The following is an 18,442-nucleotide window of genomic DNA, read 5'->3' on the forward strand; positions in this document are numbered from 1 at the left end:
AGCAGCAGCGAGCTTTGTTCACTCGCGCAGAGCCTCGTATTTTCTGTTTCATGTGCGAGAACTCAAGGTCCCTTATAAGCTATTCTGTATGCGCTCCAGCTTTAGTCAGTTTCTTATCACAGTTCTGATATGAGCAGTCCCACAGCCACCACATCATCCTTGCCCATAGGTCAACAGCAGACCGGCTACAACAAATCTCGGGCACATATCGCACATCCCGGTGGTGAGTAAAACTGCTCAATTCTCGCCTTTCTCCGCTTTATTTTCCAAGTTAAACCGAAAATTGTTTCGCATTGGTTGCATTCTTCAAACTATCGTAGAAAAGACTAAAAAATCATTTCCGCTACAGTAGGAAAATATATTTTTTTAATTTTTTCAAGGAAAAAACGGATTTTTATGCTATTTAAATTTGAAAAAAAATATGACTTTCATTTAAATTTTCCTACGTTTCTGAACAGTTTGCATGCTAAATCAATCTATCGAGCATAAATTTTCTACTTTGTACAATCACAATTTAGGGATTTATTTTCATAAAATTCACACACCGTGATGAGATGAATCGTAATCAAGCCAAAATCATTGGCAAGTAATTTGACCAGTAATATGAAGTTTTAAAATAATTTGTTAAATATTTGTGAAAAAAATCTGATAAAGCTCAAAATTCCCAAGTTGCCGTTTCTAATATTTTGAGAATAACGGCTGCATGCTAATCAAGCACTGGTTCCCTACTGTAAAATCACGATCTATTTCACAATTTAGGGAATGTTTTCTCAAAATTCGCACATCATTGGTGAGAGGAGTCGGATTCAAGCCAAAAATCAGCGACAAACGGTTAAAAATTTCAAGATATTTTACCAAATATGCTACATGAAACATTCTTGAAAAATGAATATGGAAAAGCCAAAAATATCTTTCCCGTTTGATTTTTTGAGAAAATTGGCTGCATGCTAACCAAGCATTATGCCCCCTACTGTAAAATAACGATTTATTTCCCAATTTGGGTATTTTTCCAGAAAATTCACACACCATTGGATCGATTGACGAGAGGAATTGAAATTTAGTCAAAGATAATTGAAAAACCGTTCCATATTTGAAGAAATTTGACCAAAATATGAAATTAAAAAATAATTTGTGAAGCATTCTTGAAAATATTATGGTAAGAGACAAAAATTTCAAAGTTGCTGTTTCAAATTTTTAAAATATCGACTGCATTCTAATCAAGCCCTGTCTCCTTACTGTAATTTTACGATTTATATCGCAATTGTCGCAATATAGCGCAAAATTGTAAATATTTTCCTTAAAATTTGTACACTTTTGGATAGATCTTGGCGAGAGGAATCGATATCGAGCCAAAAATCAGCAACGAACCGTTTAATTATCGACGAAATTTTACCAAATAGGAAATTAAAAATAATTTGTGAAGCATTCTGGGAAAAGCAAAAATTTCCATGTTGCATTATGTCCCCTACTGTGAAATCATGATTTATTTCACAAATTGTGGAATTTTTCCTCAAAATTAGCCCACCATCGGACAGATTGCGACGAGAACAAGAGGGATCGAAATTTAACTGCTTTAATTATTGCACATTGTAGATAGGTTTTGCTAAGTTTCACAACCAATAGTACAACTTGTTGGCCTGCTGGAATTCAATTGAAAAATTTCCGTTTTGGTCAAGCGTGAACTTTTATCTGCCACGCACGAGTTTGGAATAAGATATGAATATCGCAAGTGACAAGGAGTATTATTTCGGATATGATTGTTTGCCGAAATATAAATTTAACTTATATTTCAATTAGATAGCGTGGCCTTACTATCTTATCGTGGACATTTCACTCTTAAACAGTTTGCAGATACTCATAGCCGCTCATAGTAGTAAAAGATAACACACACACACACACCACTTTCTTTTTTGCCATCGATACTTTTGTCCCTTCAAATTGCGAATTGGCCGTTTTCCCGGTCGGTCAAGCTGACCTTTGGCTGTCGAAAAATATTATTACTGCTTTGATTAATCACATGAATAAATATTCATATTTCTCTGCTGTCTGATGTGATTTTGAAAAAAAAAGTCGCCGCCGCGCCTCGCCACAGCGCGCACATGCTTATCTCGTCCGCATCTTTTGTGTAGCATTAATGCGTGACCCCTAGACCTTGGATCTGCCTGCGATGACGAAATAACCTCTGCCCCCTCGCCGCCCCTAATTTATTCTGGGGTTTCTGTAAATAATTATTAATTTCAAATCCTCAATCCAAGAGAAAGAGCAGTGAGAGCACTCAGGAATGTTTGGAAAGTACACACAAAATATATTTGTTGTTTTTGGGCCAACAAGCTCAAATTTTTGATTTAAAAATAGACTCACTAACCAGTGTAGAGTTTTTTGTTGTGCAAAACAATCTGGAAAAGGAAAACGCTGTCGAAATTGTTTTTGACGGAATTTTGACATTGGGGACAAGTACATCTTTTCTTTCTCGAATTACAGAAAATAAAAAATAAAAACTCCTGAGAAAAATTAAACGAATTTTCACTCTGTCCGAATTGTGATGAAAATTCCCTTCAAATAAATCGTTAATTTCCAGAGGATTTATTTTTCTGAATTCGCGATATTCATTTTAAAATAAAGGAAGTGCAAAGGGGCCTAATAAGGGTTTGAAATAAAATTCTGAGATAATTTCAATTATTTGTTTGAACTGTTTGTGCAGGCTTCGCAAACAATGAATTGGTATAAAAATAGTCAGTCGTACATAAAATCATGATGCAAGAGATAATTTTAGGCAGAGAACGCGCGTCTTTTATATTTGTGGACACATGTCATGCAAAAGAATTGAAAATCCCGCTGTGCCTGTGCGGTATGCGAAACACGACAACAAGACGCGTTGAAGCAAAAACATAGCGCAGCAGTTTACACTGCAAGTGCAACATTATTGTAAAACCCCTACGTGACAATGTGATTTAAAGAGGAGCAGCGATGCGCCACTCAACGGCACGTTTTTCATGATTGTCTGTGTTGACGATGACTTCACTCAAAACATCAAAAAGTACACATACAACACAAAGTTTTGTTGCTTTCTTCTCATTTAGCACGGTCGATATTTTGCAATTTGTGTACAAAAGTCATGGATGCGCTTGCATTCGTAAACAAATTAGAAATTGGAAAACCTACTCCAAATTGCAACAGTTAATTTTAAAATGCTATACCGTCATCAATAAAGTGGATTTAAGTTCCTCCCGGTGACAGTAAATCTCCGGATGATCGACTGCAGTTCTAGTTTCATTTGCTCAAAAACCCAACCCCTGAGTGTTTCTGGAGAAAGGGGTGGATCTCCACCTCGATTGAGCCTAAAATAATTACGATGAACCAAGCAGAGATCAAATCTGATCAAATTTGCGCGAACCGCACTTCACTGTCATCCTCGGGGGCAAAATATATCTCAAAAAAGCACATCACTATTTTATTATGTACCATTTTCCATATAGTGCGATAGTTCTCAATTTATAAAATTGCATTAAAGTTTTTTGACCACGAAAAAAGTCTCATTTAGGACACAAATGAGACCTTTCTGAAAATATGCAAACTTCAAGCCCGTGTAAATCAGGCAATCATGGAGTTTTCAGGTTGGACACCAAGATCTCTTAGGTCAAAGTCTCCACCAGAGACCCCTTGCCAAAAATGGGTTACTTCAAGCCATATATATTTTAAAATAAATTAATCACAACATTTTTTGTTACAATGGTTTGGCGGTGGTGCTCCAGAAAATTAGGGCGCTAAAGGCGCGAAAAACTGCGTTTAACTTTAACATTGCTCGTCTCTTGCCTATAAATGAAATGCCAATTCTATTTTAAACGGTTCTCTTGACTTGTCGACACGGGCGCCTGGTCATGGCGCCTCTCAGGTCAGTAACAGGCCAAAGAGTGTCACAACAACATTACTTATTTTAATAAATTAAAAAAATATAGTTTGACGAATAACAAAAGAGGTACTCGGGTTTAACGTTAATTCAGCGGGTAAGTGCTTAAGAAAAAATCTTGAAAATTTCGAGAAACTGATAATTTAGTTTATATTCATATCTTCCTTCCCCGATTTTCCGAAATATCTATTTATAAAAATTCACTCGTATTATTCAGCAAAAAGGTTTTAAATAACCAAACTAAAGTTAAATTTGTGAAAACTAATTTTTTTTCCATTGGTAAATTTTGGAAAAATCCCAAACAAAAAGCAAATAAATGGTTCATAATTCGACTCTTCTCGCTGAACAGATTCCAAACATATAAGATTTAAGGAAATCCGACCACTTCTCTCCCCACTCCACTCGTATTTATTAAAATGAAAGTGGCACATCATTCGATTCGTCTCGCCGAACAGATTCCAAAACTGTAAAATTCATTGAAATCCGATCACTCTTGTACTTTTCTCTACCAATTTCCCGGCAAAAACCCTTTTGAAAATTGGACTTTTTTACACATTAAATTTGATTTTATGAAAACTATCTTAGTAAAGCTGCATACAATTATCCCAGAGCACTTTTCCATTGGAAAATTTAGGAAATATTAATTCATTTTCTTGACGCTGAGCAGAGTCCAAAAATTTGAAGTTTATTCAAAGAAATTCTTTTATCAAATTACGGAGAATCAGCGTCGAAATTGTCGTTTTTTATCGAAGCGGGACAGTGTCCGGAAGAAAAGGTTTGCTCCCCTAGTAAACCAACAGTTGGGAGTGCAGCTCTCAAAATCTTCAAAATATTTTGATCATAGAAAACAATGTGTCAATCAGGAAATCAGCGTTTCCTCTCTTTATCAGCAGACACCAGACATAAATAAAATCGGCGTTGGGACTGTTATCGAGAGCACTTGTCTCTCACAATGATGTTGACGAGGGCTCAAACCCTGCGAGTAAAGAAACTCTTTCGGAATAAAAATCGAGGGCAAACGCGGTTGCCACGTAGAGAGAAATAGAGAGAGAGAAAAAACGGCGCCAGCATGTGTGGAATTATGGGTGGCCGGCGCGGCGGACAGCAGCGAGCCAGCGAGTAAGAATAATAATAAGTGGGCAACGCAACGCGACGAGCGCGAGTGCATTGAAACGGCGCGGCGATAAAAGCGGCCCAAGTTATCTGCACTGCCCCATAAGACACCCCCATTTCCTTCCATTCCACTCCAAACTTTTATTCTTTTCCAGCAAGCGCTCGCTGTCACCGCGCGCTGCCTGCTTTTTCTTATCAATAATTTGTGTATATGTGAGCGAGCTGCAAGCGGTTATGGCTTGTGTGTGTGTGTGTGCACGACGCGGGATTTTTTTTTATTTTCCTTTTCTGCCGACGTTTACAGAAACGCGAGGGAAAATTGTATTTTGTCGTGGCCTCAGCTGACACACTTGTGACGGTGCCGCGCGCGCGGTTTATTAAGAAATACGGCATTTTCCGCCCGCCGCGGCTAGAGTGAGCGTTCGCTCTTGTTTCTGAACAGCAAAAAGAGACTCCCCTGTGAAATCCGGCCCGTGAAAATATGTATTTAATGCTTTATACACATCTTCCTGCCATCGCGCGCGTTTTATCGCGCACAGAGCTCCCCCGTTGTAGTATATCTAGGTGGAAAATAGCTGCGAGCGTGTTTGCTCAAAGATCACACACACGCACTATAAATGCAGCTTTTACCCTCACCTTGTTTAACCTGTGTGCCAGCCTAAATACAGAACAGACCGCTTAATAGCAGCGTCTCCACGCACTCTGTATAAGAAGGAAAACAAATCTTTGTCGGGGTGCTGCGGAAAAATAAGACGCCACCACGTTCCCAGGCACAGGGACATTTGCCGCAGATGACGTAGACTTGAAAATTGCAAAGCAGACAAGCCAAGACGAGATTTTTGGCTCTAAAAAATTGTTCATTAGAGCGTATTTCATTCTTATTATATTTCATTCTGGAGTATTTAAATTTATTGTCCTTCAGGCGTTTCCTGAGCACCCTGAAGGTTTCCAAAGGGTACAGTTTGGACATGTTCTGAAATCTCTCAATTTTTCCGATCCAATCGTGTGCAACCGAACCATTACAGAGCCCATCAAGCGTCAGTAAAATGGCAAACAATATTAGATTTTATTGATTTCGGTTATTTAAGGGCTACCCTTACGCCAGGTTTCAAATTTTTATCAATCCTGATGGTCTTTTCTAACCTCAGGGGTGGTTCCTAACATGTTCTAAGGGTCAAAATCACCTGATCGTGCAATTTTTAATTTTTTAAAATTCGCCCTAAAATAAAACAACCGTTTTCCAACCTTTAACCCTCTATATCTAAGAAAAAAAACTGTAGGTTTCACCACCCTGAGAATTTCTAGGCATTTTACACACACTTATATAGGGCAACTAACTAAGATAAGAATGAAGCAAGCTGTTTTTGAGATTTTTAAAATAATAAGAAAATTAGTCAAAACTACGCAAATTTGAAAAATTAAAAAATGTGGTTTAAGTTTTAAAGTTTTCGGCTGCCTAAAAGAGCATTTTTTGGCACAAAGTTTCATGTTCTAGCTCCATTAGAACTCGAGATATTCTCATATTTGCTAGGCCGCCGAGAGGCCCATTTCACCCGATTTTATGGACAAAAAACCAGGATGCGGTGCTCTAATAAAAATAGCAAACCGTATGTCAAATATGTCGTGGAAACATCCGGGAACAAAATTTCCAGGTTAACTGTTCTTTTTAATTTTTTTAGTCAAATAACTTTCGAATAATTTAGCTTGAAAGTTAACGCTTGAATTGTGAAAAAATGCGTAAAATAAAATTAATCAAGGAAACAAACTACTAAAACTAACACAGTAAAATAAAAAAAAAATAGAAAAGCCGAAACTTCATCCAAACGGAACAAATCGTGAAAATAAATTTAATATTCACCTTCAAGCTCATAATCAGATTTAAGAATAGGGTTAAAAAATGAAAGATATATCAGGCTCTGTTTTCGATTAAAAAATAGAAATACAGGAAAAAGCAGGAACTTAAATTTTATTAAAAATGTAATTCTGCGTAATTTCACCAAATGTTCTTGAAAATCTTATTTGAATTATTATTTTGACTTGAGAATAATTGAGGGCTTCAAATGAACAGGCAAAACTAGGAGAAAGACTAATTTGTACAATTCCTGGTCTTGTCCTTAACCTTTTTACCTCAAAGTCTTAAAAAAAACGGGTTATCCTCGCCATTTATTTCACAATTCTTGAATACATTATTGTTGAAATTGTTGCATGAAATAACTACTACTTGACATAACAATTAATCATCACAGCAAGCTGCTAATGGTTTATTTGCACGCGAGAGTGATATGATAAGGACATCAAAACATAGTGATTCCTTCCAAACACGTGATTACAGATATATATGTATATGCGGTTATGCAAACGCACTGCAGTTCTGCCTTTCTCGAGGTTCAAAAGTCATTCTGGAGACACTTGTCTTGCACGCTGGCAGGCAGGGAAGAAGCAGCACCCTTCCCACAACGCCGCCACAAGTAGTATAGTGTGTGTGTGTCATAAAAAACCGGACAGGAAGATTAGCTATAGCGCGTCTTGAGTCTCTCCCCAATTCTCGCGGCACACCGGCAGCCGCATATTTTCTTCCCTCTCTCATTCGTGACCTCTTGCCTTTTTCTCATTAACAAGCGCAGCACATTTGTTTAATCTCCAAGTAAACTAATTGAGCCGTGCAGTCACAGGAGCAGAGCAGAGCGCACGTGCATTTTTTGCTGCTGCGGCCACGACGCTTCTCACATGGCGCGTCAAATTCGCTCTGACGGCAATTAATCACGCCGAAACTTGTAAGGGCGTAAATACATATGATCGTGTGAGCATGGTGGTTGTTTTGGACATGGCATATTTAACATTTGTAACTTTTAACGCCCTCCACGACGATTTGTCACGCGAGTTTGCACCAACGCGGACGACTTTCTGACGTCTTTAAAACATATTAATTTTGTTTAAAGAGGATTAATGCTGGAAAATCCTTGAAAGTGCTTGTTGCGAATGCATGAACTCATCCCTGAAGCGAAAAATGACCTAAGTAGCAGTGTAAATTTGTGAGAAAAGTGTCTACAAATGGGGAGGACTGTCTCCTTACTTGAAATCCTATTTTATTTCCCAACAAATGGAGCCTATAGCGCAAATTTTGGAGAAATTTTAAAAAAAAATATGAATTTGTACCGAGCAAATTGTAGAACAAACTTTTTATTGCATTCGAATAATTTTCAATTATCGCCCTGTATCGATCCACTTTTTAATCGCGCAAACAAAACAACTTGTAACATTTGAAAAAATCCGTTGGATTTATCAGGAAGGGATTGATCGTTGCAAGAGAAAAGGCAGGAAAACGCGAGGCTTAGATGACCGCACATTTGGTGCTGAGGTCGCAAGAAGAAGGATTTGGTTTACCGCAAGCGATTTCCTTTTACTCTTTCGCCGTTGAATTTTTATTTCGGAACCTTATCTTAACCAACTCGATTCACAATCAACACCCGAAGGAAAATTTATTTTAAAAATACTTTTAGGCAGCACGAAAAATCATTATTCGTCGCAGCTGAACGCCATGGGATATTTAAATATTATATCGTGCGTGATTGTGTTATCTAAATTAAAACGCACATCACAATAATACGGGTGCTCAACTAAACATAGAGTGCGGGAACGGTAAAATGCGTAAACTGCATGGCGGTCTCAAATTTCACACGCTGCCTAAAATATCGTAAAACTGATGTTCTAGTGGTTAGGGAAGCGGAATAATCCGTTTTTACTGAGAGAGGAAATCGTCTGTTTGATGACTGTTTTGTCGTGGCAGTGAGATAAATTCAAAAGTGTGTTTTATAAAGTGGTTTTTGTATCGTTAGCCCTGTAAAATCTAGACAAATTCAGAGAAAATTGTTGTTTATGTTCTCAATTATGACCTTTAGCTTCCATTCGATAGGAAATTTTTCCCGGTTGGTTTTTACCACCGTAATTTCTTGAAAAAAGGTCGGATCGAAATAAATTTTACAGTTTTGGAATTTCCTCAGCGAGACGAATCGAAATATGGTTAACTACTGTAATACGTTTGCAGCAGTTCGTGATTTTTAAAAAATTGTTCAACGGAAAGAGCTCCGGGAAAATTGCCTGCAGATATGCTATTTTTTTATAAAATCAGGCTTAATATTTTGGCTATTTATCTCAAGTTTGTTTTTAAAATAAATTTTCCAGGAAAGATTTAAAATTTAATCTAGCCGAAAAATTAATTTTTCAAATCAAACTAGATAAACTATCTGACACTCCGCTTTGAGTCGAGATAAATTTTTATAGCTCTCTGTGTGCACCTAATAAATTATTATATAGAAAAGAAATTTAATCTTTCCCGTGCAATCGCATCGATAACAAAACATTTGATAATTTTGATTTTGTTGGATCCAGATGAGATTTCGGACGAGGAGCGGCATGGGCTGGAGCCGCCAGGGTCAGGCACGGTGTCCTCGGAGGCAGGCGGCGAGGCGGAGGACAAATTGGCGAGCACCGGGAGCGGTTCTCCGGAGGCTTGCACCGCGCCGATGGAGGCGTCGTCGAGTGCCGAAGCTCCGCCCTTAGTGGCCGCATGCGCCGCAGCCCGGCCTTACGGCTCGCACCAAGGCGACAAACGGCCGCAAGACATGGTTGCTGTCAGCGAGGCGGACGAGGAGAGCGGACAGCAAACGAGCGCCGGTGCCATCGACCAGTACATCGACTTCACCATCGGCATGTCCGTCGACGAAGCGGCGCCGCAGCAGCAGCAGCATCTGCTGTACCACCACCACGGCGCCACCAACGTGATCCGGCGGCTCGGCGGCGGCGGCGAGTCAGAGCCGGACAGCGACCCCGACCTGCCGGACAGCAACCATTACCTGGACCTGCGGGTGAGGCCGCAGAGCAAGTCGCCACCGGCGGCGACGGCGGCGTCGATGCCGCTGGAGGTGCCGCCGGTGAGCATCAAGGACGAGCACGGCACCTTCGGCATGGCCAACACCAACTTCTCGGCCATCCTCTACCCGGCGTCCTACCGCGCCGCCTCGCACATCCCCGACGACTTCGGACGCATCCACTTCAAGCAGGAGGACCTCAAGGAGAACAACCACCACCAGACGGCGTCGACCGTGGAGCAGGAGGTCGGCGAGTACCTGGACATCAGACGCGACGGCAACTACGTCGTCTACAAGGACCTGAGCAAGCTGGGCAGTCTGGCGCCGCTGACCCCGGCCAACCAGCAGCACGACGACGTCCAGGAGGGCACCAACGGCGAGCAGTACTCGTCGGCAGAGGCGCAGATCCCGGCCAGGGCGCACCAGCAGTACCAGGAGCACCACCAGCCCGGCAGCGTGGCGGCCCTCGACGCGGCGTCCTGGTGAGCCCTTTTTATTATCTTTTGATAGCGCCCGCGCGCGCGCTTTATCGTGGTCTATCTTTAATTATAACACCAAAGCGATTGTAGCCAAAACCACACACCCAACAGGCTTTGTTTTGCTTCGCCTAAGACCAGGACTTATTTTCCCGGCACTCGAAAAAACCTGTTGAGCAATTCTCAGGCGTGTCAAAGCAATTAGAGATATGTATTTTAGCAGTTGCCCAACGAGAAATTGGATATCTGGCTGTTCAAAAGGAGATGGAAAAAGGTGGTTAGTTTAATAGTGGCTCCAAATGCTCAAATAGCTAACGGGCTATAGGAGAGGACTCCCCTACGCACCTTTCCAGCGGCTTAATGGACAAATGTCTGGCCATTCAATTAAAGACCTCGGTGCAAGGCGCGAAATGATGGGCCTCGTGTAATTGAGACCCGGTGAAGTGCTGAACAGAGGTTTAAAAAACGCATTCTCAGCTTTTCCACAAAAGTCTGACATTGGGAAGTGCTCATTGTGAGAGCAGCAGGGTTGCAAAAAAACTCATTTTTAAAAAAAAATCAGTGCAGCGGTGAAATGCGTTTTTTCCATTTTTACCAGTTTCTTGCAGGCATTGTTTTCACCTTATTCACTTCAATAATTTACTAATTGTTAGCATATAACCTCGACTTGAAAATTTGTTTTTGGAGAAATTGAGGCTGCAAAATGGCAATTTAAAAGAAAATATCTGCAGAGTGGGGGAAATGTTGACCACAATGTGGAATAAATTAATTTTTTGATTTCCTTGCGCTAGAAATTGGTAAAAATTAAGTGGTAAAAACCAGTGGTGGTTAAGCAAATGCAACCCTGGAGAGCAGAGGCTCTAAATAAAAAAAGCTAGAAATTGTGTGTTGGTGCTGGTGGCAAAAAATGGCCAGCAAGCGCACGACAAAAGGAAACGCATGGTAATAATTATTGAACTGGCTGAGGCACGTCAATCAGGAGGCATTCGGTGCTCACAATGGCGGAACGGAGTACGTCCATGCGGCATGTGGTGCGGGTGCTGGTGGCGAACACGAAACACGCATCGCCCTGCATGAGGGCGGCGCGACAAGCGCACATAATTTTCCGTTGCCCGCTTTTCGCATCCAACAATAAATAAATAAATAACGCGCGCGCGCGTGTCTTCTTTTGTTTGACTTTCAACACCATTGTTTTCAAATTCCTCACTTTTGCAAAGTAGTTTTTAATTCATTTTTTGTGTCGTACGAGGATTGTTTTATTTTTAACTGTGCTTTCTTCGCTTTGTTCGTTTTGAGAAAAATAATTTCAATAACTTCTCTATTAATGTCGAAAGAATGACAGGTTGTTGACTTCGTCTGGAATAGACTATTTTTCATTGCTCAACGACATTCAGTCTTCAGAGTTATCAGCCAAAAGCAAATAAAACTAAAACACTCTTTACTCTATTAATATTAAAAAATGGTTTAAGTGGGAGTTTGATGTCATTATTTCTATGGCTGTGAATTTTAGACGGTTTGGATACTGATTTTTCCTAAATCACGACCTTAAAAATACTTTCTGTTTGAGTTGAATGTTTAAAAATGACAGCATTTTCTTTGCTGCAATGCTAATGGAAATGAAAACCGTCTTTAAAACCATAAAGAAATCCCAGTTTATGTATTTTTTTACCAAAAGGTCCAAAACGCAACAGAAACCTTTTTTTTTTTAAATCTGATCGAAATCAATTTTCCAACTAAAATAAAAGCAAGGGAAAACTCTCCTAACGATTTAGACGCTTTTATATATGAACAGTTCTCCGCGATTTTGGATGGGATTTTTTGGCTGCAAATTCAAAACTATCGCGATTGCACCTTTTAAACTTGGTGTGCTTGTGCAGAATTTCACGGGCTACCTTTCAGCCCTGGATCTAAAAAAAAATCGAAGAGGACTATATGATCCCTTAATTTTGTACTTTTGAAAAAAAGGTTGTGAAAGGTGACCTTGAACTTCAACCTGCAAACTTTTTGTAAATTTCAAAGTTGTTCAGGATCGAAAAACATGTAGAAACATTCGATTTTTCGGGGATTGCTGATAAAACGAAAAAATAGGGAACGCCCTGGAATTTCACCAAGAACCTAAAAATTTAAACGCCAAAAAATTCAGTCTAATCGACCTCCAAATCCGCGATTAAACTGGCTCAAATTGCATACGATGCCTTCCTGAACGATTTTAAGCTAAGAAAAAAGCCAATTGTCTAAATGTCTTAGCCACACGCATTATTTTTTTTATTTCCGTGGCTACCTGAGGTGCAAATCGCATTCCCAGGTGTCCGGACGCGCGCCTGCATCCCGCGTGCGTCGTGTCGTACCCTTTTCCTCCTCCTCCTCCTCCTCCGACATGCTAAACGACGATCTTGAATTAGCCCGCGCATGCAGCAGAGCGTGCCGAATTTCTTTTAACGCCAAGGCGCGCGCGCCTTGAGTGCTGGAAATCACACTCGCGGCTTATTTCCTTGGACAAACAAGCCGCGACCCATTAGGAGCAGGCACGTGTCTTTTAAGGTGCTCTTCCTCTCAACAAACACACACTCTTTTACTCTTCCGCTTTTGGTTCTTAAAAAAGCAGCAATGACTCGCGAGCAAATATTTGAGGCTCGGTTGAAAGAATGGCCTTACTAATTGATATGTGCAAACAGCAGACCCGACCCTTGGCACGCTTTCGAAGTGAGCCGCATTGCAATCATTGCAAAAATACACATTGTCATCCACTTTTTTTTTAAAAAATACGATAACGATTTTTTTAGAGCATCCCTAGCTTTTGTTTCTTCAAAGAGCGCGCGTTAATGATCAAAATTCTTTCGTTTTTTACCCCTGAAAACTCCAGCGAATTGTGAAATGGGGGGCGCGTAGCGCTCCTCAGAATTTTTAAATAAAGTTAAATCACTTGCGTCAAAAGGCGGGAAAATCTTTAAATTTGAGTTTTTCCGAGAACTCCTGGTAATCTTGACATATATATAGGACGTGGTTTCCCGAAATATTGAAAGAGACAAGGTTTTGCGCGTGTCAAAAAGCGCGGGAAAATCATAAATCATAAAATTTAACGTTCCCACTGAGACTTTCTATCAAAATCCTGCTTTAATCATAGATTTCACTGGTTTGTCCCTAATTTTCCAGTGCAAGTAATTATGAAGAAATCCAACGGGGAATCTTCTCGGCCAGTTCGTCATACCTGCAAGATGCAGGTAGCACTCCAACCTCTGTTCACGGATGGCAACAGCAACAATGTAATTACTACAAGCGCTTTATATTAATTTTTCTTAATTTTATTGACTGTAACCAATGAGCCACGAAGATGCACGTGCCAATATAATCGTGACGTTTCAGCGGAAGAATTCAAAGCGTCGATTTTGGGCGCGACCTTCGGCGGGCACGGCAGCAGTCTGAGCAGCAACCCCTTGCCCTCGTTTAGCTCCAGACTGACGTCGTACGGTTCGAGCAACCCGATTTTGCCCTCGCTCACGCGCTCCACTTACAACTCGCCCGGCTACAGTTGGCCCCTGCAGCAGTCGGCCAGCGAGCAGCCCTCCTACGACTCTTACACTTCCAGAAGCCAGAGGTCAACGACATCCGCCACAATCTCATCATCCACGAATCCTTATGGTAGGTCTCTAAACTCACTAATAAACTTTTACATTTTATTCTCTTACATTGCTTCGACATTTTTCCCTTATCTCGTGATCTGAGCTACCCTGATTTGGTTTAGAAAAGGTTCGGTTACGTAGTGAGAAAATTACGGCGCCTGGGCGCCAGATGCGTATTTATAAACGCGTCGTGTGGACATTGGCGTTTTTCTACGTGGATAATACACGCCACTATTAACTACTATCACACGCTCTACTGCTGTGTTATTACAACGTTTGATAAGATAGCAATTTGACAATACTCCACACATTGAAATACACTGCGGGGATTATCTAATTCAGCAAACCGCACTGATAATTAAACGTACATGTGCTTACTGCCTAGCACAACCAAGATAAAATAATGAACGTCACACAATGTCTCAATTGATCAGATTTACTCTACATTCTGCTTTCTTGGCTCTACATTTTTTGCGAAATTGTTTTTTTTTAAATCGGGACCGAGGAACAGTTAAATTTCAGGGTTTACCGGCTTGACCCCCAGTTGCCAATCCCGGTGGATCTAGGTGGATTCAATGTTATTTCTCCCTATGTGCGAATTTTGAGGAAATATTCCTTAGAAATGGCAAAATCCTGGAAAATTCTTGTTTCAAGTGCACGAACTGATCCCTTAGGATTCAGTTGAAGCCGAAATTGACCTAAGTAGCAACTTAAAATTTTGAGAAAAAGTGTCTGCAAATGGTGAGGACTGTCTCCTTACTTGAAATCTGATTTTATTTCACGGCAAAGAGGCTCCCTTAAAGGTTTCATACACCCTTGGATAGATCTCGACGAGAGGAATCGAAATCTGCCATGAAAATGTGGTCAAACTCGGTAAATTAAAAAAAAAATGAATTTTTACTATAGGAAGACCTTTTTTGATTAAAACAAACTGTTAACCGATCAACTGCTTATTGCATCCAACAATTCAAATAATTTTCAATTATTTCCCTGTTTAAATCATGATTGAAACACATGTTAACTTGTAAGTTAGTTTTCCGAAAATTAGGAAACCCTTTTCAAGTGCAGGTAAAGCTTTTAATATGTAATTTTGACTGGGTAAGCAAACAGGTCGGTTTAAAAAGTATATAAAAGCAGACATCACTCGTTAGTTTGACACAAATTTGATAAGGGGCCCCCCGCGAACGCGTACGAATTGGTCAACAGGGCCGAAGCAGCGGCCGGCTTTACCGCTTCAGGGCCGAAAAAGCATTTAAAGCGGCACAAACTTTAAAAAAGTATATAAATACGCCGCAGGGAGAGTGTACTTAAAAATTAATGCTCTCGGTAGCCAGAGCACGGCTGGGGAAAAAATAAAATGTGTCTGGACAAAGTCATTATAAAGTGATGCAATAAATTGTGGCGTGCTGCCGCGGCTGCTGAGACTGACTGACTGACTGAACTGGTCTTCCACATGGTTAGACCATTTAGCTGGACGGAAATAGAGTCGGCAGCCAGCACTCCTCTGAATTATCGGTTTGATTCTGCGTCGATTAGATGCGTTCAAAGAAAAGCGTTTTAAATTAGCTCGCCAAGGACACTATGGAAATAAAACCAAAATAATGTTTTGGTGCGCATTCGGCATTCTTATTTTGCTTCTCGAATCACGTTTCCGTTGATTTAAATTAAATGTTTTTATCACAGCTCTATGTTCGAGAGGAAATTGGAATTCCCATCGACTAGCTCTTATCAGAAGGAAAAAATGGCGGCGAGCATTTATAATATATTTTTTTGTTCAATCGAGAGCGACTTTATATTTCCTTGCTCGACTGGGTGCTTGCAAAGGCGAAATTTTTGTTAGAGGTCATTAGAGCGTTTCGTCTAGAAATGCTGGCATGGCAGTCATGAAAAAGAATATGCATAGTAAGTAATTTCAGACACGTATAAACTCGAGTTTTGCCACTCTACTAGGTCAAGTTCATGACGTAAACAGCAAGCATTGTGTTTTTTCCTTGTTGTTAAACTTACCAGAGGGAGCAGGTCGAGTGAATTTTACAGAAGTTTCAAATATGATGGGTTTGTTGAACTACATAACAGAGAGAAAATTAATCATCTCAAGTGTTAGCAGTCATAACAAACCATTTAGTAATGCTTTACTGAAAATTCATGAAAAAAAATGAGAAATCGGTTAATCAAGCACTGGCTCCCCACTGTAAAATCACGATTTATTTCGGAATTCATGGATTTTTTCCTTAAAATTCGCACACTGTTGGATAGTTTGTGACAAGAGGGATCGAAATCATGCAAAAAAAGCGAGAAATTTGGGAATATCTGAAATTGAACTGTTCCTTGATGCTGATTTCACAAACAATAGTCAACAAACAAAATGTTCTACAGTTGTTAAGCTCGACTAATTTAAATTAAACGGTTTTTCAATGATTTCGATCCCTTTTGTGAGCGAATTTTAAAATAAATCGTTGGTGTCATTTATTTGCAAATAAATCGAGGACCTGACAATGAGATAATTCGGCTAAATGTCAAAAATAGAGAAATATCGGAATAAAGCCCGCACATATTTGCGAAGGGCAATGAAACTATTAGCGAATGCTCGTTCTCATTAGGCGAATTTGCTGCGTTTTTTTCTGATTGAACGCGCGCCACCCGCTCCGCTGTATACGCGAGTCTTGTGTTCTCATAAATTATGTATACATGCATGCTTATGTCGCGCCCGGCGGCGTTGCTGGTGGCATATACTTGTACATTATTGCTGCGCTATTTATCGTTATCTTAAAAGGAAGTGTGCAGCAGGCCGATAAAAGGCCAGCCGTATTTTCTCTTTCCTCTTTTGCCAGTGTCATTCCACTCGGCGCGTTCGAGTTTTATTTCCCTCGCTAATGAGGCAGCGAGGGACGCGACAGCTTTGTTTCCTTATATAAAAATATCAAAAAATATGAAAAAAATAAAGCTTCCCTGCTAGGCGTGAGATTAAAAAACCAAATTTGTTGCCAACTTCCTGATCGTGTGTGGCAAGTAAAACAAAACGGCTTTTTCCACAACTATTGCATTTCATTTTAACGAGCGGGCTCGCTGGCGGAGCATCAGGCCTGTCCAAACAAAAGACAACAGCAAGTCGTTGCAGATGTGCCGATTCGAGCAGAAGCAACAGGTTGGTCGTGATGCAAGAGGCAACAGTGGCAAAATTGCATCGCGCGTTGTCGAGTGTGAAATTTTGTCCGGCTGCGATGAGCAGCGCACAAAGTGAGCCCACTGTCTGCGTGTAACGCCGAGAGCCATCCACGCAGTCGGATATCCAAAGCCCTTAATTAACACGCGACTCGAGCTTCATGTTTTATTTCCATGTGTGTGTGTGTGCGTGTGTGTGTATTTTGTGACCGTGGCGCAACTCGCACACGCGTCTTTTGACCTGACGAACAGCAAAAAAACAAATTCTCCTCTCATTTACGCCCCCTCGGGTTCCTTCCGCCCTGATGTTTATACGATTCGAAAGTTTTGCTAGACTTTGTGTACCGAGAGCACTCAAAGACTCATTATTATATTTAAATTCGATGATGTCATTCACTTTACTAAACACGTGTCAAGAAGTGAACAACAAAGGCGCCACGATGACCGCGAGTTGCAGCACTTTCTCAAATAAAACGATCTGATTGGTTTTGTAAGTTTTCGTCTACCTTTCGATCAGTTGACCAACGACCAAAGAATTTACTTCGCAATTTGTTTATTTTATTTTACATTAAACCATTAGCTTCCAGAAGGATCAAAATATATTTATGAGTTTTTATAAATTCAGTTCTTAAATCCCAATTTGAGATTCAAATATTACAACAAAGCATTCCACGACTTTTCGCTCCTAGAAATAATCCATATTTATGACTTATTGGACCAAAAATCAACTTTTTATTGCTTTAAATAATGCTGATATTAAAATTTATTGTGAAATTAACAAGTGTGATGATGTTCTAATACCTTCAAGGGATTTCTTTTCAGAGCAGTTTCTTTTGCAAATTATTTTAAAAATAATTTTTTTCTATGGGGATTTTTGCGTGTTTGAAACATCATTCAAGCAAAATTTACACGTTTTTCGATTAAAATGTCATTTTTCCTCGAAAAATTCTTACGTTTATTGACTTTTATAGGTTTTCTCAACTTAAAAGTAGCAAATCATGCAATTTTAACCGTCTTGTCACACGGATAAGTGCATTTATTTTTGCTTTGTGCGCGTTTGGAAACATTGTTCCTATTGTTTTGCGTGCAAGGTGTATATGAAAGCCAAATTTGAGGTTCGGAAATGTGATTAGGGTTTAATTCATTCTCAAAAGAGAAAGAAAAATGCTTTTCGTTTTTTTATGCGTCTAAATATATAAAGTCAACTGTTCCCCAACCCCTTTAAAAAAATACATAAAAATGTGTTAAACTACCCTCTACCTGTCAGATTTCCAATTCTAGTTAAAAAATACAAAA

The 18,442-nt window shown here is 40.0% G+C and overlaps 1 protein-coding gene across 3 annotated transcripts in view; it reads left to right on the forward strand.

The window, feature by feature from the left end:
• LOC135946931 (uncharacterized) overlaps positions 1-18,442 on the forward strand; it is a 23,732-nt gene continuing 5,290 nt past the window's right edge. For 2 of the 3 annotated variants that reach the window (XM_065495425.1, XM_065495427.1), the window contains exons 1-5: positions 1-67; positions 123-223; positions 9,410-10,370; positions 13,518-13,627; positions 13,728-14,003. In XM_065495425.1, coding sequence (XP_065351497.1) covers positions 51-67; positions 123-223; positions 9,410-10,370; positions 13,518-13,627; positions 13,728-14,003 — 1,465 coding nt within the window. In that variant the 5' untranslated portion in view covers positions 1-50. The remainder of the gene's footprint in view (positions 68-122; positions 224-9,409; positions 10,371-13,517; positions 13,628-13,727; positions 14,004-18,442) is intronic. The other variant, XM_065495426.1, reaches the window with a different exon arrangement.

The sequence above is a fragment of the Cloeon dipterum genome, chromosome X (assembly GCF_949628265.1).
Source record: "Cloeon dipterum chromosome X, ieCloDipt1.1, whole genome shotgun sequence".
NCBI lineage: Eukaryota > Metazoa > Arthropoda > Insecta > Ephemeroptera > Baetidae > Cloeon > Cloeon dipterum.